The following is a 25,511-nucleotide window of genomic DNA, read 5'->3' on the forward strand; positions in this document are numbered from 1 at the left end:
AAAAAAAACTATCACATAAAGTCATAATTTGAATTTATTAAAAAGGGTACACTGTATTAAAGAAAGAAAAAAATGTTAAATTTATTGCTTCCACTAGAGGGAGGGATATTATTTGATTATTGTCTCTCAGTTAGATTGTCGTCAGAACTGGCCCCCGAGGTTGTAAAGACATTCTCTGAGCTCAAACTTAGAGCTTAGGTATTTGATGGGTCACAAACTGCCCAGAACTTCAGTGACTAATGAAAATCCTGTGGTTTGAGACAGAACTCAGACAAAAATTTTTTATAACTTTGAGGCCTGGGTTGTTATAGTGTTGATAAATATTCAACATTTTATGAAGGTACAATTTATTATACTTTGAAATTTGGTACTACTGGTAAATCTGGTTCATATTCCTTAGGATAGAAAATAATTGGCGTGAGCAATTTGTGGTGGAAACACACTGCATTTTTAAATCCAGAGTTTTCTTCGTCCTTTTCCCAGTCTTTGTTCGATTTTCTCTCTCTTTTCTTGCCATTTCCTGATTCATTTTGAGGTGTAGTACCTGATGTATCATCTTTGCTTTGTTGATTTTGGTCTCCACTACCGTCATTTGACCCAGTATCCTTTGGTTTGTTTTTAAATGATTCCCGCTCTCTGGCAACATGACCGGAAACTGCGGTGATAAATTGAAGAAAATTGACGGGCTTTGCAACAGAGTCGTATCTTTCGAGAAATATTTTTTTCATTCCGTGTAAAAGCCAGGAACCGTCATCTGTGTTCCGTTTGGCCTTTTGTCCGGATACAACGGGGTATATAAGTAAATACTGCTCCGGCATCTTTGACAGTGCTAGTTGCTGCAATGTGTGATCTTCTACAGAAGCCACATTAAATCTTCCTAGCGAAGGGTCATCTTCATCTTCGGCCCGAATGTTGACAGCTAAATTTTCTGAGCTTTGTTCTGAAAAATGGTCAATTTTTTCTCATGATACAATACATAGTAAAAATATGAATCAGAATGTTGCATTGAAAAAAACACTGCTGTGTTTATATATAAGTTATAGATAAGTTCATAACAACATGATTAACATACTGAGAAAATTTTCCTCTTGTCTTAAGTCTCCATAAATTGTTATCGTCAACAGTGATTTAATTGCATATTTACACACACTTTCCATCGTCACCTTGGAGCAAAAAGTAATGTAACTGACATTTTTTGAGAAAATCACTTTTTGTCATTATTTGGTTAGAAATACAATCTTTCACCAGTCTCTGAAGTTAAGAAGCTGAATTTTGATAAAAAATGACTTTTTTGGCATAAAAATAAAAAATGTAAGTGCAGCTTCAGAATTTGTTGGTGCAAAAACTACAGTAAGTACACTTACATGAGTTTTTGCGCCAATGTTTTTACAGATAAGTTGAAAATAATTTGATGCAAAAAGTATTGTAACTGCATTAAAATATTTCACTAATGCATTATTAAATAGCAAAATTATTTCTAAAATACAAATTTTATATATAAATCGACTTAAGGAAACTAACATTTAAAGAAAATGTTTTATTTTAATTTAACAACAAATAATATAGCTAGGAATATTTCAGTATTCAAATTTTGTTGATATTTTTAAATGATTCCAGTAATAAGAGCTGTCATTGATTCGGTGGAAATGCTTCTGCATAATTATGTTTTGGTTGAACTTCATAATTTCTAGACATTCAATTATTAAATCAAAATTATCGATTTTCTAAAATGTGTACTGATCATCAAAAAATTATCAACGATGCACATCAATATCATTTCTATTGATGACAGCTCTAAGTAATTTTTTTTTTTCAATTGTTTACTCAATTATTTATTATAAAAATAAAGATAAAACTTGCTTAAAAGATTTACATTCTTATTGCATTATATAAGGACAACAGTAAACTGTATTATAAAAATGTAACTGCAATTTCACTGTTTATAGCCCTGGAAAGAAACAGTTGCTAACATTGGTTTATCTTTTCTATTCTAATTTCTATAAAAACATGGCAGACAAAGACATGTAATCTGTTTCAATAATATATTGGTCAAAACCATAATTGCTAGTATGTTAAGTCTAATGTGGTGCATCTACAACTCCCATACATTCATACATATAGAATGGGGTCTATTATCAAAAATTAGAATGACTCAGTTCATTCTCTATGTCGTGCATGTAAAACACTTTAATTAACAGAAAATCTCAATTTTCAAAGACCCAAACCACATTATGTCACAGAAATTAATCTGAATTTTTATATAAAATCAAAGCTATTAAACCATGATAGTGATATGGCGTATAATGTTTAAAGTTTGGTGGCAGGAAATAAGACAATTTGAATTCAATATATCAAAATTTTGAAAAGAAGAAGCAATGAAAACAAAATTATTTATAAAAATTAAAGTCTGTTCATGAGATATAATATAAAAGGATCTCACTGGGATATGTTGGACAAGAAAAGTTTAGGATTCTTAGCAGGTTCATCCAAAATCTCGACTACATCCAACCAAAATGTTCAGAAAAGTTCAAGATTCCTAGTGGTTTTATCCAAAATCTCAAAGTCTACGTCCCTGTAATGGTTGGATATTATTGAGACATAGATATTATGATAATATTATATAGATCTCCAAATGCCCCTTTTTATAACAAATACATAAATAAACTGTACCATTAGAAAATGACAACAGTAAAAAACATGGTTAATAAGTTGTCACGTACTTCACTTCAGTGTTGTTATGTTTTTCTGGTTCTCTGTAATCATTGATTCCAGTACTTTTAAGTGTTGAAAATTGAGTACAGCTTAAGTTGGTGCTAGGGGGCGTGAGGGATATTGCACTTTCCATTATTGCTCATGTACAGACTTAATCAACTGAGTCTGAAGTTTTCATGTAATTTTGTTGTGATTAATGCTTACATTTACTTTGAAATTAAAAAAAAATACACTGCTTTGGATTAACTGTTACTGTTTAAAATTAATTTTTAAATATTCAGTTTTTGAACTTCCTGTCATATGTTTAATGTATTAAATGTGGTTCATAATCCACAATGACCTTTTTTAAACAAACCTTTCAATTAATTTGTTTATAATAAACATCTTTCAATGTATATACAATGCAGTAACTTCGATACTTAAAATTAGAGTTAGTGCAAAAACTATGGTAAGTGCACTTACATCACTTTTTGCATTTAAAATCACAGTGCAAAAAGTCATGTAAGTGTAGAAGAATGTCTAATTACTTTTTATCCATAAATGAATAATTGTAATGTTTAAAACCAATTTAATAATACTTATTAATGATATTTTAACATTATTGTCTGGAATTAAAAGGGTTTACTCAAAATTAACAAATCAGTTTTTTGTGTCTCCTGTAAAATTTCAAAAATGTCGGTTACAGTACTTTTTGCGCCAAGGTGACGCCATGTCCTTCTATGATCAATAGGGACATGTTAGAATATACTACTTCTTATGCATATTAACACACTTTTATAGATCTATATTAAAATTCTAAATGCTCTCACCTGATGAAGGATTATCTATTGGCAATAGAGCACCTTTATCTTGCATTGCTTTCACTTTGTCTGAAAGTAAGTGACACTTTTTAAGCTTGATTATAATATAAGTCTTATATTATAAGACTTTTGCAGTATTTTGTTATATGAACAGTTACTGTAGATTTAAATTTAATTAAAGGATTGCAAATATTAATTTTATACATGTGATTATTGGCATGTAAAGATTGTGTCTGCATTATCTGCATTGTCCTCCAGTATATATACAGAGCTCCAGATATTTTTTTTGGCCAAGGGGTTTTTACCCCTCAAAATTTAGAGTGAGGGGTAAAATGTAAAATCTGAAAAACTTAAGGGGTAAAATCTGTCAAAAAAGCATTTTGCATTTTTTATAAACAAATTAAACTTATTGTTTTTGTGTGTTTGTTTATTTTTCTTTTTTTAGAAAAACCTTTAAAAATAAAATACTGATTCAATGTGAAGCAATACAAAACGTGCCCTGTAAAGTCAGACTTCCAGAGTATACTGGAACTCAAGTTTAGAATACACAGTAAAATTATCAGGGCTTCCATTTTAAAAATTTGGTATTGGTCTGAGAGAAAATTGTCCGAAACTGTAGACTGGGTACGAAAATATTGAGTACAAAACTGCAGGTGAAAAACTTGTTATTTATCTAGCAATATCAATTATACCTACCATTATCCTTATACATGGCCCGACACACTTGCAGGATTATGATACGTGGCTTCCCTTTCAATGTTGGGCAGTTTACATCATTCAGAGCTTCAAATATTTCGGAAAGATGAATACTGTTGCCGTCTGAAAATATAATCTCGGTCTCAGTAATCTCCCTGCCATGGGAGCTAATTGCAAGAACAAAATATTTTGAGTCTGTGTGGTCTGTGTATATTATACGACATCGTAAACATTGACAATCTCCTTCAGGACCTGGAGCCGGTTGTTTTCCTTTTCGATGGTCCCATTGTAGCGTGGTAACGTCCTCGTGACAGTCCTGATTCAGCCATTTAAATCCTAATTTTTCAATAAAAACCAGTTGTAGGTTTGCACTGTCTTCATTGGCTCCCTCGCGAATTTTGAATTCAAATTTTCCTGAATCTCCTTTAGGGTTGGTGTTGACGACAAGCATAGCGTAGCCTGGTGGTTTGTGAACTGGTTGAAATGAATCAATATCTTTTTGACCTTGTGGAGAAGTTGCAGATGAAGATGCCATGTTTGGAGTAAATCTGTAATATAGATGACAAAAATGAATTGGCCGCATGAAAATGTTGTTGAAATCATTAAGTTTACAGCTGTCATTGATTCAGTGCATGGAAGCAATTATCAATGATATATATATCAATATCGGATCGCAATAATCAATGGTAGTAACAGTCCATTATAACAATAATTGGTTCATACAGAATTTATTTTAGTTTGTTTGTATAGGAAGCTATAAGCTGATAGACACACTTCCGAATCCGTTCCTGGAACCAACCAGTATTGAGCAATGAGTGTAAAGTTTCTTGCTCAAGGAAACAATGACTTGCCCCTGACAGGGTTTGAACCCATGTGGCTAGCAATCATTAGATTACTAGTCCGACGTGTTAACCACTCGGCCATACCGCCACTTAATAATCAATAATTACTTGTCTATAACTCACTTTCAAACCTGTTTAAATGATTTCAGTTAAATAAATATTCTTTTCTTACAATTATGATATGTATGTATAATAAATCATACATGTGACAACTGAAATGGGCCAAAAGTTTTTAAACTGGGAATCTGCATTTGTAAATAGTTTTGGTGAATATTTATAATTTCTAGACATGAAGTCAAAATTGTCGATTTTTGTGTCGCCTCTACAGAGTAGTGGCGACATATAGGGATCACTTCTCCGTCGTCTGTCTGTCCGTCTGTCCGTCCGTCTGTCTGTCCGTCTGTCCGTCCGTCCGTCACAAAACTTGTCCGGACTACTCCTCATAAACTACTGGTGCAATTTCATCCAAACTTTACAGGAATGATCAGTACCAAGTCTAGTTGTGCATATTGTCAGCATTTTCCGGTTCAATGATTTTTGTTTGAGTTATGGCCCTTTAATAATTTTTATTTTTAAAGTTTGTCCAGACTACTTCTCTTATACCACTTATGCAATTTCAATGAAACTTTACAGGATTGATCTGTAGCTCAAGTCCTTGCGCATATTGCACGGGTTTTCCGGTTGAATGATTTTTGGCCGAGTTATGGCCCTTTGATAAAAAGGTTTCTTTTTCTGTGTGTTGCCAGATACACAAAAGCTTGTCCGGACTACTCCTCATAAACTACTGGTGCAATTTCATCCAAACTTTACAGGAATGATCAGTACCAAGTCTAGTTGTGCATATTGTCAGCATTTTCCGGTTCAATGATTTTTGTTTGAGTTATGGCCCTTTAATAATTTTTATTTTTAAAGTTTGTCCAGACTACTTCTCTTATACCACTTATGCAATTTCAATGAAACTTTACAGGATTGATCTGTAGCTCAAGTCCTTGCGCATATTGCACGGGTTTTCCGGTTGAATGATTTTTGGCCGAGTTATGGCCCTTTGATAAAAAGGTGTTTTTTTCTGTGTGTTGCCAGATACGCAAAAGCTTGTCCGGACTACTCCTCATAAACTACTGGTGCAATTTTATCCAAACTTTACAGGAATGATCAGTACAAAGTGGTTAGTCTAGTTGTGCACTGTCCGTCTGTCTGTCCATCTGTCACAAAATTGTCCCAACATGAAATTGGCCATCATGAGGCGACACATGTGATTACTGATCGCTCTTGTTTTCCAAATCAGTAATTGTTGATCATTTGTCAAAACTGAAGAATACAAAGAAACCACACATCAACACCTAAATAATATGGACAATATTTTAATTAAGATCTTCTGGTTTCAAACCCGTCTGGTTTTTTTAAGTTCAACAGGATAATTTGTACAGAAGTAATCTTAATAAAGTTTAACAATTGTGTGGTAAGTCACGGTTAAAATTAGTAACAAAATTGGAAAAAAGTTTCTTCAACAATAGATTAAATTTTGGAAAATTGCCAGGAAAGTTTTTCTAAAAAGGTGTCTGTTTGTTCCTGAAATAATATGCCAAATCGGCATTGCACACAAGGGGTCTGTACCAGGACTGAAATGTGATTGAAAATGAACTTGTCCATATATACATGTATAATGATGAAAGGTCAGTAATTCTGTAACTTATTTATATTGATAGTATAAAAATAACATGACTGTGTCAGACTCTCAGGGTAATAGTTCATATTAGCAACCAGATAACTGAAATAACACCCAAACCAACATTTTAATGTAATTTTTCACCGCTGTGCACTATTACTCCCAGAGCCATTCATCATTGATTTTTTTTTATCAGGGGAGAGAACTAGAACATTATATAGATTACTTGCCCCTAGAGAATATTGCAACCTTGTGATATTCATTTCCAGGATGACAGGTCGAAATAAAACCATATGACATCACATTAGATTATTATAAGAATCGTACATGATAACAAGTACCGCCTCCGTGGTCGAGGGGTTACTGAGTCGATGCCTTCTAATCCAGTTACCTCTCTGGCGTGGGTTCGATCCCCGGGAGATGCTTTGGTAGTTTAGCATGGAGGAAGGTAGTCTAGTACTGGTGTAACTCTCCAGGAACGATGGTTAGGAAACTACCCGCCTATATGACTGAAATACTGTTGGGAAAAAGCGTAAAATGAAACAAACAAACAAAAAATACATGATAACATTTAGCAAGAAAGAATTATTTATGGTTATTGTTGGTAAGTGTGAGATAAATGATCTGATATTACATATCTACAATATTATAGCAGAAAATGAACTGTTCTAGAACAAAATATTATTATTCATTATGTAAATGTTCATACTTAAGCCCCTTCAGAACCCAAACAACATTTTTTGTTTATTCCCATTTTTTAAAAAAAATAATAAAAAAAGAATATTCAAATGATATACATGTGTATATGTCTATTGTTTTTATCAGGTACGTATATTAACATACGTACCTGTTTTTATCAATATTAATTTTGTAATATTTATGGAAAATGTGCCCGTTTTAGACCAATACACTTTAAGGGGGGTAACCTTAATTTATAGTGGCCCTAAATAGTTCACATTATTAAAATTGACCCAGGAAACAACATGTTACATTATACCTGAACAATTTCTCAAAAGATAAACAACTATTTAATTAGATTAACAATATTTTGAACTAACTATAAATCTTCAAAACTAATTATAATTTTAGATTGAAAGAACCAGCAGGTAAATACCACACCAGATTTTAAGACTTATAACATTTGTTACAAAATTATACATACTGGAAACAACTACAGAAATAAATTTCAACTAATATCTACATATTTACTCACAAAAAATTAAGAAGTTTAGTTCATTAATACTGAAACCAACTATAATTTTTCTTCAGTACCTGTAATCAACCTTAGATTTAGAAGTTAATATTACATTTATCCAAAACAATCATTTAAGGTGAATATAAACATTCCACCATGCCATAAAATGGTCATTGGCATAGACAGGATCTGTGGTTAACCATTACATTTGAAACATTTTAAATGGACAATAACTTGGCATCTTGCCCAGAAAAAAACTAACTTAATGTCTATTTATAGTAACATTATTGGTTATTATTGTTATATAGTAACATTTTTGGCTTGCAGCCACAGCTGCAAGCCATTTCATATGGAAAACCTGTTCCGGTTAGGTGGTTTTCTGCTTACATTTATAAGTGCATGATTGAACGGGAAACCAGCTGAAATCGTGCCAATCGCAACTTTTCGGCCTTTTCCGTCACTCTTCGGATTAATGATAATAGCCGATGTACTTCCAATTGCAATCGTGACAATTCGGGCGATTCCGTCATACTGCGGAATCAGACGAAGTAATATTACGGAAATCTAAGCTATTTTAGTTACTTCGGTAATCCCAGTTTGTTTATATAAATAGGATTCGTATTTTTACTTGATTTATTGATTTAAACCGTAATAAATTATAAACGAAATTGTTCCGTTTCAATTCTTTTTCAAGACGCAAAAGTTAGTTTCTTTTATAATTGTTTTTTGTCTGTATTAGTTTTACACAATAGAGGATGTTGACTGTAGTAGTATTCCGTCTTCAAAGGGTGGTCCAAATCACACAGTGCATGATCGAGTTATATTTAGATCTACTGAACTTGGTGTGGTAATCTAAAAATAGCCCATGCATATCATTAACCTTACCACGTGATGATTTATAGATAGCGCATCGTATCTGGGAACATGCTTATTAATTAAATGAAATGTGCACACTTGTTTCCTTTCAGTATGATAGATCTTCACGTTAGTATTTTTACGATTGATTATTTTCTTTATTAGTTTTATACAATAGAGAATAGATTTCAAATCGTTTTGACAAAAATATTCGTTTTTACAAAAATAAAAACAAATAAATATGTTGGGATGAAGGCACAACTGTGCAAGCCTTTCCTTTTAAAAGGAAACTTTATGTAGCCGTTTTTTTTAGTACTTCAGTAATCATGTATCATTGAAATATTATCCTGATGAAGCAGGTCTTGTAAGACCGAAACCGGTAGATCCTAGAATAAACCAGTTTACAAACCATCCTGATGTTTGACGTATGTTCTCTCCTTCTCTTGATTTACTTGTTGTATTAATTTATAGTGGTACAAACTCAGTTTAATAATAAAATAAATAAAATAAAATAAATAAAAGCATTTCTGGGGTATCTGAGGGGCCTTTTAAATAATACAATATTTGGTAGCTAGAATTGAAATGTCTTTTTATATACAAGATTGAGTGGGGAAAGTAATTTATAGCTGTCATTGATTCATTGCAAGCATGATTGACTATATATAGATATCGGATGACAATATGACCGTTGTTAGCTTCAATATATACTAGCTCGTATTTCTTGTATATAATTCACTTTTATACCTGTTTAAATATTTCAGTAAAGTACATGTTCTGTTCATACAAAGATGTTGTGTCCTGTTTATAAATGTCCTTTGCATGAATATTTCCAAACTATTTTTTGTCATCACTGCTATGAAATGCGTCCATTATGTAACAACAGCTTAGTGTTAGACATGGTCACCTGCTTTTGTATAATGTTTTGGGTAATTTTCATAATTTATACACATTAAAATTATTAATCAAAATTATCAATTTTTTTTTCAAATCTGTATTGATTATTGATAGACAGAAAATATCAATGATACATCAATATCGTCTCTATTGATGACAGCTCTTGAAAAGTTAAATACACAATTCATGCAAATTAGATAACAAAAGATTAGTTATTTTAAACATTTTATTCATAATTATTATTATGTAACAATTGAAGTCTTACTAATAGTTGAAGTAAACAATATTTTCTATCATATGATTAAGTTATTCTGAAAATTTACAATTTTAAAATTTGTATTAAATGGCAGTTGATTCGTGCCATTCCTTCAATCTTAGCTATTTTTTTATCAAAAAATTAATTTAAATATGTTACAAATAAATAAAACATCATGACAACATGTTTCATTGAATATTTATGAATGATTTCATTTATCTTCAGACAGTAATTGACCTAAGGTCTTTTTGCCTTTCTTAGATTTTTTTCCAAAGAAATTTGGTTCATCAATATTTCCAAGTAAATGGGTAGGTTCATCCATTTTAGGAAGTTCTTTTGTCTTCGGATAAAAAATTAATGGTTCACAAAGCCTATGGAAAGAATTCACAGCATTTTTCCTGCCCGATTGTTCCTCATCACGGATTTGTTTTCCATGTTCATCAAGCATAATTTCATTTGTCCCTTCTTTATGTTTGTACACAATTGTCTCCCTTTCCCGTGCAATATATCCAGAGACTAGTGTTAGGAGGTGAAAAAAGTTTACCGGCTTTCCCACATAATATTTGTTATACATTTCTTTTAATCCATAAATAAGCCAGGAGCCATAATTTTCACTCCGCTGCGAGCGTTGTCCTGAAACAACTGGGTAAACTAGCATGAAATTGTCCGGCATATTGCGTAGAGCTGTGTGCTGGAAAGTGTAGTCAACAACAAGGTCACTTTGCTGGTCACTTACATTGCTAGAAGCTGTGGCACCTAACAAATAAACATAAATACATAATATAAAATGTCATTTTTACAAAACATAGTGTGAGAGTAGCAGAGTGGCTGAGTGTTTAATGCGACATACTAGTGATCTAAGGATTGCAGACCGCGCAGGCTTAAACATGTCAGCAGCAAACTGTTGTTGTCATGAGCAAGAAACTTTACACTCATTGCTTTGTACTGGTAAGTTCCAGGAATGGATCCGAGAGTGTTTCAATAAGCTTATAGCTTCCTACACAATCAAACTACAATTAATTCGTATAAACTATAAAAGATTGTGTAATTATAAAAGACGAGTGAAAAAATAATATGTCAGATGATGACCACAGAGTTTAGTTTTGACTGCAGAAACACTATAACAATTTTAACAAGGAGAAACATATATTTTAAAGAAAAGACTCTTTCTGTCTTTCATCAAAGTCATTTAAATAACTGACAATGAAATAATTTAAAGCATTGTTATAATTACCAGATGCTTTAACAGCCTGGTGTTGGTCTAGAACCACATTAACATAAACTCCAGTGTCTTGCATTTTTGTCACTTTCTCTGAAATCATAACAAGAGGTAAATTCATGAATATTGCAAGTTCTTTTTTTTTTTAAATAAACGCATTCATCACAGAAATTAAGCATTCAATTTCTGTTAATTCAGAAGCAATATTAAACCTGCTGGTCCCACTGAGTTAAAGCACATCAGTTACTTTTACTTTAATACTTAAGATACCTGGGGTATGATTAAATGTCAAGTTGTTAAATTTTTGAATAGTTAACAATATTTTGTATGATTTTCAAACTAAACAAACAAATGGTATTGTAAGTTAATAAGTATGCCAATTAGCTAAAGAGACTTCAGCAAACAGGTTTTATTAAGTACTGCTAAGACACTATGGAAGCCGGAACTAATATATTTTGGTTTAAAAACAAAAAAATACTGTATAATAATTTATGCAATGTTGTTTATATTTTATTATACATTAAGCTTATTATCTTAAACCACAGATTCTAATGCGGGTCAGACCCTCACCACCTGGTTCTAGTCTGTGAACTATTCAATAAAAAACTTTTACTATCTTAGCCAATAATGGGGCATCAGAGTGTTTTAAACATTTACTTGTTTTTAAACCAGTTTTCCTCAAGAATTTAAAAAATAAATTCCCTTTAACCATTAATTTATTAGTCTAAAAAAAGCACTTCTTTGAGACCTGAGGATAAATGAGATTTTTTTTATTCTTGAAGAAATGGGTTTTTTTTTAATTGACAATTTACAAGGGGGGAGGGGGCTTAAGCTGGGTGATAGGGACTCTGACACCCAATTAAGTGTCAGTGTCTGTTAAACTTCAGAATATTATTTTATGAAAACGAAATTACCTTTATCTTCAAAGTTTGATCGGCAAGCCTGTAGAATGATGATTCGTGGTTTTCCTCTCAGAGATGGACAATTCTTATCACTTAATGCGTCTAAGATTTCAGTCAGAGGTACACTGTGGCCATCTGAGAAAATAATTTCTGTCTCTTTTCCTGTTAACTCTTGTCCGTGTGAACTTATCACCAACAGGAAACACTTCGATCTGGAGTGGTCTAATGCTTGTATCCAGCAGCGTATACAACATTCCTTCCGATCCGGTACTGGCTCAGTGTGGTTACCTGTAACTCGCTCAGTCCGGTAACCTTTACGATGATCCCACCTTCCGACTGGTAAACTAGTATGCCAGTAACATTTGTTATTTATCCATTCAAATCCAATACTTTCAAAGACAGTCTGTAAATTAGATAAATCTTCACGAGCTCCTTTACGTTCCTCAAATTCAAAACCCCCGCCATCTCCATTCTTGTTAATGTTTACAATAAACACAGCATACCCTTGTTTATGTACTTCTTGATTTATATTGTCACTGTAACCGCAACTAAATGTCGCCATTATTTTATGATCATATACAATATAAAGGTGAGATCAGATACTAAAAATAAGATAAAAAGGGTTTTACCTTACAAATACCTTAAAATAGATATCGCCTCAAAGAATCGTCTAGGAGACAGTCTATTGACGTCATTTAATGTAATACTTTAAACTGTTTAACATGTATAATTTACTTAACTGTTAAGTCAGCAAAACGCTTATTTCCGGTTTTTTTTTTAACCTAATTTGAAAGACTAAATTTCAATGTTACACCACTGTTAAAAAATGAATTTAACATAGATCCCTGGTTTAAAATTTTTAAAAGTGTTTTTAACATTTTTTACACAAAACACGTTTTCTCCCCTTTATTTTTACTTTTTTCAAAATTTAAATTACATGAAATTTACAATGTTTTAATGAATAAATATCAATTTTTAATATAAAATTTTTTCAGCAAGGTGCCCAAACATGTAGTCGGTATACATGTACAATTTACTTCACTTATTATTTGATATATTTTTTAAATCTGAATGAAGAGCATTTAATTCCAGATTAACAGTTTGTATTATACATGAATGCACATGTATATCAATTTATTCAGGGAACTGTGCTAATATTTTACTTCTGTGAAACAGTGAAATTATTTAGGTCAGATGATTTATTAAAAATTCTTCATGACAGAATTTTAACAATGTAGTCATTATGAATAAATAATGATAAAATCAATAACCAGTAAGAAGTAAGATTTATAGCATGTATAGTGGATAATACATTTAGTGTAAATTATTTATTTAGAGATGATTTTAAAAGATTATCATGCTTACTGTACAGTGTTTTAGATAGTGCTTACTGTACAGTGTTTTGGATAGTGCTTACTGTACAGTGTTTTAGATAGTGCTTACTGTACAGTGTTTTAGATAGTGCTTACTGTACAGTGTTTTAGATAGTGCTTACTGTGCAGTGTTTTAGATAGTTGTATATCATCTGCATATTTTAGATTTATTTTTTGTCATCATTTTATAGTTTGTTATATAACTGCAGATTTGAGATCTACTATTTGTCATATTTAGTTGGTTATATAACTGTAGGTTAAGTGTTATTATTTGTCATATGACTAGTAGGTTATATATCTGTAGATTAGTTTTATTATTTGTCATAATAATTATATAGTCAATGGTAATATATAAATTTAGATTTTTAAAGTTTTACTATTTGTTATATATAGTTGGTTATTATAACTAACTGCAGATAAGACTGTTATTTTTTGTCATATAAACATGGTTATATAAATGTAGATTTGAGTTTTACTATTTGTTATATATAGTTGGTTATATAACTGCAGATTTGAGTTTTACTATTTGTTATATATAGTTGGTTAAATAACTGTAAATTTTAGTTTTACTATGTTATATAATAGATTGTTATATAACTGAGATTAATTTTATAATTTGTCATATAAAAATGGTTATATAATTGCAGATTTGAGTTTAAATACTATTTGTTGTATTTGAAGCTGGTTATATAACTGCAGATTTAGTTTTATCATTTGCAGTTAGAACCTCTATTATAACCCTTATCATGCTAAATTCTTAAATGGACATCTTTCAACTTGGACAATTTTTAAGCCTAATTAAATTTCTGACTAAAAAAGCAACAAAAAACTCTGTCACCCCTAAACCATCTGCGGGAATTCGCTCATTTAAACAGGGGCCGTTAAAAATTTACGCCAACATATGCGTTTACGTTTTAAAAGTACGTCACTTCCCTTTGTATTTTTAGTTTTAAGTTAGTATTTTTAAAAAGTCGTATTTAAACCAGACAAAAAGTGTTTTTTAAAATTTTTATCGGTTTGTATAGTACCGTATCCGACACCATCCATGATATGAAAAGCTGTTAATTACATGCTTTTCTGTGGTTTATAGAAATATATCAGTGAAATAAAAACTGATAATTTCACTGTTTTAAATATTTGAGCCCGTTTAACGTTGTTTCAGTGAAATACAAGCATTCACAGTACTGAAAACCTGAACTTATTGACATCACATTGTATAATTATTTGGCGCCTTTTCATTTAGTACTAGGTTAAAATGTCTCATAATTAATAAAAAGAAAATTTGTTACGTTAAATGTTAGATCGAAATATATTTCACCTTGTGAACACCAAAAGTAACTGTTCGTGAACACCAAAAGTTCATATTTCACTCGTGGCTGCGCCACTCGTGAAATATACCTTTTTGTGCTCACTCGGTGAAATATATTCTGGTCTTACACTGAACTAAACAAATATCCTCTATGTCATAAAAAAAAACCCATTAAGCTAGATGTGCATTGAACAACAAACTTCAATATTAAAATTAGTTTTACCTGCCATATTTACTTTAGGTAAAAGGTCGCCCGGGTGTAGATTTTCCGAGGTTTGTGAAAAAAACCATGGAAACTGCTTCAAAAACCTTGGAAATAAACCAGTTTTACAAGGTTTTTTTTTTAATTCCGAGGTTTTTCTTAAAACCTTGGAAACTTTATCCAAGGTTTTTGTATAAAATCCTTGGAAATAAAGAAAACCTTGGAAACTATCTCGGAATTTAAACACTCTGCCAAAAATCAGCTTGGAAAAAGCTTGGAAATGAAGAACTTTGTCATTTTTTTTGCTCGGAAAAGAACTTAGAAAATTTACGTAAATTTGTTGGAAACACTTTGCCAATATTTAGCTTAGAAATGACCTCGGAAATTTGTACTTTACTAAATTTCATCTCGGAAAATGTTAAGCCATAATGGTAATCATGATTTAACTTAATGACAAGGGCATCAAAAGCAATGATCAACAGTTAAAGCTGGCAGATTTACTCAAACCAAGCTACCAACCCGGCTGTAGATTGCCCATGGATATTTATTTAATCCATGGTCAGAGCAAACGGTTGTCCATGGCTAGTCCATGTAAGACAGCATGGTCCAGGGAAATCAATTTTCAGTATGGACATTGTCAATGGCCAACTACCTTCTCAATAAATTTTTTCTTTAAATTTCTGAAGCAATTTATTTGGGAAAAATCAATTAAAAAAATTAAAGTGTGAAAACATGGAATATTTAAATCAATTCCTTGTTGACATAGAATACATTTATTAATGGCTATAAATGTATTGCATCTAATGATAATAAAAGAAATACTATTCAAATAACTGATGATCAGAAAGACTTTAAAAAAAAAAAATTGTCATATTTTTTTTATTATTTATAATTATCGTTACTAGATATCTTCTCCATTTTTAAGAATAGTGTAAGAGCAAAACTATAATACAGAAAGAAACAATCAGTATTTATGTCTATTAGTTTCCAAATGCATCAGTATTTTTCTTAAAGTTTCTTTCTATATATAGACTTAACTTAGGGTTTAAGCAACACTGAAATAAGAATGCTATATAATCTTTAATCTATGTTTTATGCCATATAAAATAGTATATTCTACAAAAAAATCTGTGACATACATTCAGATTACAATTTACTCTGCCATTAATTTATGTGTACAATAAACATACATAGTTATTAATTGTCCTTTAAATATAATTATGTACAATTAAATGTCTGAAATATAATAACCAGTATGCTTGTTAATTTCTTATAATTAGGATAAATAAATACTGCATCCACTAAGATTTCACACACAGAATATAACACACTGATCAGATAAAACTAATGGCAACCCAGGTGGTTTCCTCTATCTAAGCATGATCAATCTTCTCATTGGGCATTCTGGGATAGACCAGATTGTTCCATGTAATTATTCAGGGGGAGTCTGGGTTTTTATACATTCCAAAACAATAAGTCTAAAATGACATTGTTACAGTGATTCTCTTTCAAGAACTTATTAAAATTTTCAACTTTTACATTTATTTATCATTTGATATATTTGTACCTTCAATAAATGTAAAATTAAAATGATGGTGGCTTTGATATTTTGGGATCACCCCTGTTTCACATTATAATAAACCTATCCGACATACTGTTGAAAAATTTGAATCTCAGACATTAATGGGTCAAGTGGTTATAGTTGGAAATAGTGGAAACATGGATTTATTTAAGCAATTTTGGAGATATCTTGTTCTAAATGTTAGGGAGCATATTATGGAATTTTCAAAGAAAACATTTATCTAAGTGTGACAAGATTCAGGAAATGTTTGGTTGTTGTAATTGAACCTAAAGATCAATGACCTGAGACAGGAAGATAAACAAAAGAAACATAATAGTAAAAGGGTTCAGGTAAATGACTTTTAGATACATTTATGCAGAAAAACTGTGTTTTTTTCTTCAAATAAGTATTAAATACAAACTATTTTAGATCTATATTTTTAACCTTTGTAAGCTAGTTTAAATACAATTGTTTAGAGGATATTTTATGAGTATGAATGTTATGTTTGTCTATGATTGTATTAACAAGATGAATGCATGAAACTATGATGACATTATTCATAAACTTTCATCTTTCATCTATTATTTGAATCTACAAATGTTTAATTACAGAGTCAGCTTGAAAGCAAGTTTGCAGGTGTTCCAAACTACAAGAAGATGGCAATCCAGTCTCTTATCATAGTATAAAGCAGAGGAATATACTGGAAAGTCATTGGCATTGGCACAAAGGAAGCCAACTGTAGACCAGGAAAGGCTTCAAGGAATATACTAAAGTATGTTTTTGTTTTAAAACTAGGTTTTGAAAGTTTCAATTTGAAATTTAAATGAATGATGGTTTCTGGAACTGATTTTTTTATTGATACTTGAAATGCTGTAAATGTTATATCAGATAAATCTCAGCTTTATTGCTGCATGAACACATTTCATGCCCCTTTGAGCAGACAGATACAGTCAGTGTAGGCTATCAGAATCACCTTATGAAAAGCGTTATTTTTTTGCAATATTTTTAGAGTGCTTTAGGTTGGAACATCCATATGACATAATCTAAAATAATAGTAAAAGACGTTGCTTATTTTCTAAACATTGCAGAATTGTCACACTGCTAACAAAGTTTTTTCTTGAAATCTTGACACTAAAATTTATTAATACCGATGAATAAAAAATATATCAACATGAAAAAAATTAAATTCATTATTTCAAAACAAATAGAACAAACATTTAAAGTTACTACAGAAAAGTTCATTTGAAAATATTAAAGCCTTCATTTTAAACAATAGCTGTCTAAACAACTTGTCATTAAAGTAGTTTTGGATCACTCAAAAGATATATTTCCTTTAATACACAAGTGCTGATCTTTTAAAACAATATATCAACTTATATTTTTGTCTATGGAAACGTAAGGAACGTATTAGTTTGTTTTTATTGATGAATAAAAAAGAAATTAAATGATGTAATTCTGATTGCCTACATATACTGTACTGTCCCGAGTATAACCACAGGTAATCCCTAATCCTGGGCTTGATAGCTCCCTCAGAGGGAAGAAGCCCATCCCCAGGCTTCAAGAGTCAAAAATACAATGTTGTAAGGCAAGTTTGAAGTTGTTGAGCCTGACCATATGGAGAGGGAAGTGCCCAGTAGTGATTTTATATAATTGTATTTTTTTTAACTTCTTTCAATGGCTGTACTTTATTAACTATTAAATATTAACTTTATTTATTTCAGGAATTGTATCCAAGCATTTTCCACATGTGACCCCTGTGACGGTGAGGGAAAAACTTGGGGACACTTTAAAATCATGAAGAGTGAACAGGACTTCAATAGATTAATATTTGAATACATAAAAATTTGCCGGGTACCAAAAAAATTATAACTGAACATTGAGTGTAATATTTACCATTAAAGACTACTAACTTAAATATTCATTTGTAGTGCATAACTATTTACTTCACTCTGACATTAAATGTTTCAGTGAGTCATGTGATCATTTTTTGCTCTGTAGTATTGTTATATTAAAGAAATTTATTAATTCTTTAAAAGGACAATATAATTGCTCTTTTCAGAATATTTCATTGGTTGTTATATTTTTGATTTTCCATGGATATTCTAGAAATTTCCAAGGTTTTTGCTCAAGTAAACCTTGGAAAATGATCTTGATGCTTTAGTAAGAATCCTCAGGGAAATATTACAGTATTCCCAGTTTTGAGAAACTTTCCGAGGTTTTCATTTAAAAACCTTGGAAAACAAACCACGGAAACTGACTTTAAAAATCCTTGGAAATTGTTCCAATACTCCGAGGTCACTCATTTTACAAGGTTTTCTAAAAAAAATCCTCGGAAATTATTTTACGAGGTTTTTATTCTGAAATCCTTGGAAATCGTTCCAATACTCCGAGGTCTTACTTTTTACGAGGTTTATTTTAAAAAAAACCTCGGAAATTTTTTACAAGGTTTTATACCCTCTCCCTATTTTTCCAAGGTTTTCTTAATAGCAAAGTTTTGCATTTTCTCGTTCCAATACTCCGAGGTTTTTTTCCAAGGATTTTGAGCCAAAAACCTTGGAATATCTACACCCGGGCAGTGTCAAAATGACCTTTATCAAATTTTTGGATTAATGTTAGTTTATGGTCAATAACTTCAATTATGACTTTGCTCTTTTTTGAATCAAAAGGTCAGTGTGGCCCTAATACTTTAAATTTAGAAAATGTACAGTTCACTATCCAGCCGACTGAGAAATGTATTGCAGATATTTTGTAAAGATTTTGTGCTTTTTATACATGGGTAATTAATTACATCATCAAGAAAATGATGTTTAATTGTTTTGCATAATTATATAGAATGCTGGGCTCTTAATTTATATTCATAACTCCTGTTCGAAGTTCCCCTGACTTCTAATTCAGACAAGGTTATCAGAGAATAACAATGTAATATAAATTTATTCTTTGTGTGTATATATTTATATAATTATGAGGTAATTTCTTTAAATAGCATTTTGAAGGCATTACAGAAAAATAACAATTGCTCTCAGGGCCTCTTTTGCATTATATATCAGAGGCTATAAAATGTGTCTTTCATAGTGAAATTTTCTTTAAAATCATGCCAATTAAAGGGGAAAAGCTTGGTTTGATATGTTTTATATGTGGTGAAAACAATTCTTCTTTGTACAAAAACATCATTTATCAAACTGGCAGTAGACTGTGTTAAACTTAGTTTAAAAAAAAGTTGGCTTAGGAATACAACTATCTTGTTTATGATTCAAGTCAAAGTCCAAGGGCTCTGAAAGTCTATGGTGGGAACACACAGCATTTTTAAATCCAGATTTTTCTTCATCTTTGGTGTCAAGTTTTCTTTTACCATTTCTTCCAACCTTTTGTCCATTGTTGTCTGTTTCTAAAACATGCGACTCTATCATAGCAACACGTCCAGCTGCTGCTGTTATTAAATGAAAGAAGTCAAGTGAGGTAGGAGGCGGGACGGTTCCCAGGTATTCGTTTATTGCATCTTTCATAGCATTTACAAGCCAGGATCCATCTGTTTCGTTGCTATGAGTCAGTTGTCCGGATACGGACGGATAAACGAGTAGGAAGTCATTCGGCAATTGGCTCAATGATGCATGATGGAAATAACACTCTTGAGCTGAAGATGCACCTGACGTTAAAGGAGTTTGACTATTTGTTCTTCTTACGCTGCGAGCCGGTTCTTTGTGGTCTTCTTTACCTATATATAGATTATATAAGAGAGAAGGGAATCATATGATAGATTGTCATGGAAATATTTTAATTGATCATTGATTTCAAAATTTAGAAAATAATTTAATATATGTCTGTCATTATATGTAACCAAAGACATGACGATTGTATAATCTTTTTAGGATCTGTCAATTAGTAAATTCATCACAAAATCAGAAAAAAAAGAAAATGTAATCTTTATGAAATATTTTAGATATGTCGAGAAACCAAAGTTTAAAATTTCATGAATTTAAAACCTGATACTATTACAAAAAATACTAAATGTGTTCAAGAGAGGTAAAGTATCACTGAATTATTTAGCAAAAGATCAAAGCAATTATTTGTCCTCAAATGCTCTAAAATAAGTGACACGGTTGTTTTTTGCTTGGTAACATGTCAACCTTAAAGAACAATCTGTATTTAAGATTAATATAAAAATGACAATAGATGTTAGATTGACCTTTTACCATATGACTTCAAAATATTTAAAATTAATCTCTAAGCATGTTAGAACCAAAATTGATCAGCTGAATTGCTGCTACGGTATAATAGACCCAGGCAAGTCTGCATATCCGTGCAGTATGGCCAGGCGCAATACTGTATTAGCTGACTGTAAATTTAAGTTTTCTTCATGATATCCCTAATTTGAGTGATAACGGACCATTCCAAAAATAGAAGCTGGACAAGTCCATTTTAGAAATTCAGCAGGAAACATAATATTGCTTAAAAAATTGTTTTGCTGGTTTTGAATGTTGTTTTGACTCTATTCACTGTATATGCTAAAAATTATAGACATCATGATTGTCCTGTTTATGCTTAAATATTGACTGTATATATGTCACACATTGGAAATTTGGATATTTGTTTAATGTAATATTAAGAAACAAGGAATATTAGAACGTTAAATAATACAGTTTTACCTTTAGGCTTGTTTGATATATTGATAGGAACTCCACGATCCTGCCTAGCTTGATTTCGTTCTGAAAAAAAAAAGAAATGTAATTGTCTGAAAAAAAAAGAATTTAAATTTAATAGTCTTAATATCTGTAATAACTGTATTTCAACAGGTGATGTAACTTTTTTTAAGTCATCACTATTTTTATCCTGTGATCAAGTGCCTTTAAAGCAGTGTGAGTAACTTTAAAGTATGTGTCTGGCTTATTTAAAGGTCAACGTGTACATCCATTCTGAGTCTGAACATACTCTTTTATTTTGACTTTTCAACTTAAGTGTATTGAAAAAAAAAATCTTTTGAAAAACTAATGAACTGTTTCGGACAAACTGAGTGATAATTCGGTTATAGATCACAGAGATTATCAATTGTTCATTCATCAAAAAACTGGTAATATATTAATAATAATTATAACCAGTTTTTGATGATGAAATATAAATGCATTTAACTTTGTAGTAGGCCATCATGATATGTAATGACAACATTTGAATTGATCTATTATCATATTATTATTGTATGCGTTATCTGGGGTAAAAAACTAGTACACCATGTCAAATACCAAAAAAACGGCTTTGTTATAACCCTCTCCAAAGGCCACAATATTTTATCAAGCTTTATCTTAAGTGTATTAGGTTATAAAATTACCATAACAAATCTTTATATTTGAGCCGCGTCACAACAAAACCAACGTAATGCATTTGCAACTAGCATTGGATCCAGACCGGCCTGTGCATCCGCGCAGTCTGATCAGGATCCATGCTGTTCGCTTACAATCCCTATAACATGTATAACAAGTAGAGAAACTGATAGCGAACAGCATGGATCCTGATCAGACTGTGCGGATGTGCAGGCTGGTCTGGATCTATGCCGGTCGCAAACCCATTATGTTGGTTTTGTCTTGACGCGGCTCATTTATTGTCTGCTAAATCACTTCCTGGACAAAGACATCAATAACCAGATGTTGTAATAACTCAGATGATGATTTAAAAGTTACACTGAAAGCCTCGGTATATTTACATATCTTCAGTCTCAGTTATTAATTGGCCATATATTCTCAGGTGAATGTGCCATAAAAGTAAATCTCTGATTTGTACCTTTACATACAATAATTATAGATTTCATATCCAAAATTAATATCTCAAATAGATATAATTATGTTATATAATTGCTTAGGAATCCTGACTTGTAAATCATCATTACCTGGATCTTTGAAGTTTCCTCTGCAAGCCAGTATCAAAATTATACGTGGAATTCCCTTTAATGATGGGCAGTTTTCGTCACTTAAAGCATCGAAGATTTCTGTAAGTTTAACGCTTTCTTCATCAGAAAACATGACCTCAGTTTCTGTAATTTCTCGACCGTGTGAGCTCATAGCAAGGAAGAAACACCTGGATTCGGAATGATCTTTTGATCTGATTTTACATCGTAGACAGGCCCCGCAGTTCTCCACATCACTGTTAGTGTGATTACTGGCTCGATTATGATCCCACTGACCCACTGTTAGATTTGTATGGTCTGATGAACTTTCATTGATACATGTAAGGCCTAGTTTGTTGAATATATGTAATAGATTAGTGATATCCTCACGGGCACTTGGGCGTGGCCTGAAATCATTTAAATCTGATCTCACAGATTCTATATTGACTACAAGAGCTGCATAGCCTGGTTTGTTTCTGCCAACTGGCATGCCTCCTTCAGCCATCTATGTCAGCAAAAAAGAGGAAGATTTTATTCGAGGGCCATTAATTACAGGGTCATTCCCAATAAAACATGCCATTCAATGCTCTAACAGGTAGCAAATATATATGAATATGTTCCTCAGAGATAGTCAAATGGGTTTTTCCACATTACCTTTAGGGACACTTTCAGTTTTTCATATTTTTTCTTAATATAGATGTATCGAAAAATCACCAGTACCACAAAAATTTAAGCACAAATGCTTTCCCTTATAATGTTACATAATTATGTATATGTTACTGTTGCGGTGTTGCTATCTAGAATTTTCAACTTTGAGGATATGTTGCAGAAAACCAGTGTTCCTGGTAACATAAAACTTGTACATTTATAATGATGCATGTTCTCTTTGAATAATCATTTGAGTCGCGTCACGACAAAACCAACATAGTGCGTTTGCGACCATCATGCATCCAGACCAGCCTGTGCATCCGCGCAGTCTGATCAGGATCCATGTTGTTCGCTTACAAAACCTATTACAAGGAGAGAAACTGATAGGGAACAGCATGGATCCTGATCAGCCTGAGCAGATGCACAGGCTGGTCTGGATCCATGCTGATTGCAAACCCATTATGTTGGTTTTGTCAAGGCGCGGCTCATATAACCTTATTGCTAATTACAGTTAATTTATAAAAAAAAACACTAAATAACGTGCCAGTTATAATATATCAAAACATTTTGACATACAAATTGTGTATCCTTTCACATATTATACAGTTCATTATGTTAAATGACTTAAAAATATCATACTATAATATCATTATTTATCTGAAGCCAAACATAGTTAATTAAAAGAAACAATTGTCATGAAAATCATAAAAAGAGTATCAAAAAAAAAGTAATAGGCAGTAAAATAATTTTTATAAATTTCCCTACCTGATAAAGATTTAAACTCTTTGTATGCCTCAATTAATAGCAATTGTTATTGATTTTGTATAAAGTTTCCTTTTAGCATGTTTAACAAATTGGAAAAAAAAACGTCTTTTTTTAAATTATGCCCTGTAAATTGTTATCTATCCATTGTATATTTAGATCTACTTTAACTAAAACTGTCCTAATATTACACACTGACTGAGTTTATAAATTGTTTAAACTTGACATTTTATATCACACTTAAAAAACCTTTAGTAATATTGATCCTGATATATAAACTTTGTATTATAATAGTGTTTGAAAATCCAATTTGCAATATCATTTCAAGGTTTAAGTAAACTATAACCTTGTTATAATTATAATAAACCCAAGTCCTAGTGTTGAGTATGATACATGAACGTACATATATATATATTTAAGGAAGTGATATGTCCTTTAAAATCATGTCTGTGTCATGATTATGCCTCTGAATAAATATCGCATGTTTACCTACCCCCTTTCACTGTATTGACGTCTGCAGTGTTTTAAGTTTTTTTTGTTTGTTTTTCTTTTTCCTTTTCTAACTTAAGGATTACACACCCTTATGAATTATTTAACATTGACTAATGCGAGATAGTATCGTGATAACCCGAAACTACTCTGACTTTCTTTCGGCAGTTTTCGGATAATTATTTTTAGTATATGGTCATGTAATAGGGTGTTTTCCACTGTGACGTCATTATTTGATAAGATTTCAATATGTCGTCATGAATGCATGCTCATTAGGGTCTGTTATCCTTAAAGCATTTGAATGTCAGTAATGTTAAAATAGAAAGTCCCAGATTCTTCATAATGTCCAGTACAACTTAAAAATAGCTGGTCTGTCCCACTCAGGGTGCTGTGAGATTTTTTTGATAATGATTGTTACTATAGATTACTTCAATAAATATTTTTTAACTCATCATCTGGACTTTTAACTTAAGTACTTTCAAGCAAATCTTATTATAGATGAAAGCCCAGCAAGTTTATTATATCTTCTAAAAATTGTTGTCAGAACAGCATTTCACAGTGTCAAAGATCTTATAAAACTAACACAGTGAATCACCTTTAAGTGCAATAACTGGTTAAAAAGTATTCAATTTAGAAGTACTTAACCTCTTACTGCACTATGGTGGCATGATGTAGAATCTGATAGTGATTGTATTGTACTGATGTACTGACCTACACTGTGAGTCATGTAAAAATTCAGGTACTGTACTTGCTTAAATTCAGGTCAGACTGCAGTACTGTACATATGTAAATTCAGGTCAGACTGGTACTGTACATAATTATGTAAACTCAGGTCAGACTGCAGTACTGTACATGTTTATATTCAGGTCAGACTGTGGTACTGTACTGTGGTACTGTACATGTGTAAATTCAGGTCAGACTGCAGTACTGTAAATGTGTAAAATTCAGGTCAGACTACAGTACTGTAAATGTGTAAATTCAGGTCAGCCTGCAGTACTGTACATGTTTATATTCAGGTCAGACTGTGGTACTGTACATGTGTAAATTCAGGTCAGACTGTGGTACTGTACATGTGTAAATTCAGGTCAGACTGCAGTACTGTAAATGTGTAAATTCAGGTCAGACTGCAGTACTGTAAATGTGTAAATTCAGGTCAGCCTGCAGTACTGTACATGTTTATATTCAGGTCAGACTGCAGTACTGTAAATGTGTAAATTCAGGTCAGACTGAAGTACTGTGAATGTGTAAAATTCAGGTC

General features: G+C 31.6%; 3 protein-coding genes across 11 annotated transcripts in view; 1 reads left to right on the forward strand and 2 right to left on the reverse strand.

The window, feature by feature from the left end:
* Positions 1-25,511, forward strand: part of LOC132737061 (ankyrin repeat domain-containing protein 42-like) — a 45,847-nt gene that overhangs the window by 12,834 nt on the left and 7,502 nt on the right. The gene's annotated exons all lie outside the window — the stretch shown is intronic.
* On the reverse strand, positions 17-24,370 carry LOC132737062 (caspase-3-like). Of its 8 annotated transcripts, none has more exons than XM_060724299.1 (4): positions 23,768-24,121; positions 4,209-4,756; positions 3,522-3,581; positions 17-940 (listed from the first exon to the last, which is right to left on the reverse strand). In XM_060724299.1, exons 2-4 carry the CDS (start codon positions 4,741-4,743, stop codon positions 351-353), a joined length of 1,185 nt encoding a protein of 394 aa, XP_060580282.1. In that variant the 5' UTR covers positions 4,744-4,756; positions 23,768-24,121; the 3' UTR covers positions 17-350. The 8 variants fall into 8 exon arrangements, with proteins under 8 accessions (XP_060580282.1, XP_060580281.1, XP_060580280.1 ...); XM_060724298.1 differs by lacking the exon at positions 23,768-24,121 and adding an exon at positions 12,778-12,815; XM_060724297.1 differs by lacking the exon at positions 23,768-24,121 and adding an exon at positions 12,678-12,814.
* Positions 9,873-12,660, reverse strand: LOC132737064 (caspase-6-like). Its single transcript, XM_060724302.1, has 3 exons — positions 12,050-12,660; positions 11,151-11,228; positions 9,873-10,672 (listed from the first exon to the last, which is right to left on the reverse strand). The coding sequence occupies exons 1-3, from the start codon at positions 12,597-12,599 to the stop codon at positions 10,128-10,130; spliced, it is 1,173 nt and encodes a 390-aa protein (XP_060580285.1). The 5' UTR covers positions 12,600-12,660; the 3' UTR covers positions 9,873-10,127.

The sequence above is a fragment of the Ruditapes philippinarum genome, unplaced genomic scaffold (assembly GCF_026571515.1).
Source record: "Ruditapes philippinarum isolate M1 unplaced genomic scaffold, ASM2657151v2 ctg2350_1_1_1_1, whole genome shotgun sequence".
Taxonomy (NCBI): domain Eukaryota; kingdom Metazoa; phylum Mollusca; class Bivalvia; order Venerida; family Veneridae; genus Ruditapes; species Ruditapes philippinarum.

What these genes read in the sequence shown, in the direction of transcription:
- LOC132737062 (XM_060724294.1), bottom strand. Translation starts at nt 7,156, where the DNA reads ATGCTAAACTACCAAAGCATCTCCCGGGGATCGAACCCACGCCAGAGA. An exon ending in GGCCATGTATAAGGATAATG is followed by an intron (nt 3,582 to 4,208) that starts GTAGGTATAATT and finishes ACTTACTTTCAG; the next exon opens with ACAAAGTGAAAGCAATGCAA. An exon ending in AATAGATAATCCTTCATCAG is followed by an intron (nt 941 to 3,521) that starts GTGAGAGCATTT and finishes ACCATTTTTCAG; the next exon opens with AACAAAGCTCAGAAAATTTA.
- LOC132737064 (XM_060724302.1), bottom strand. Translation starts at nt 12,599, where the DNA reads ATGGCGACATTTAGTTGCGGTTACAGTGACAATATAAATCAAGAAGTA. An exon ending in ATCAAACTTTGAAGATAAAG is followed by an intron (nt 11,229 to 12,049) that starts GTAATTTCGTTT and finishes TTATGATTTCAG; the next exon opens with AGAAAGTGACAAAAATGCAA. An exon ending in CCAGGCTGTTAAAGCATCTG is followed by an intron (nt 10,673 to 11,150) that starts GTAATTATAACA and finishes TTTATTTGTTAG; the next exon opens with GTGCCACAGCTTCTAGCAAT.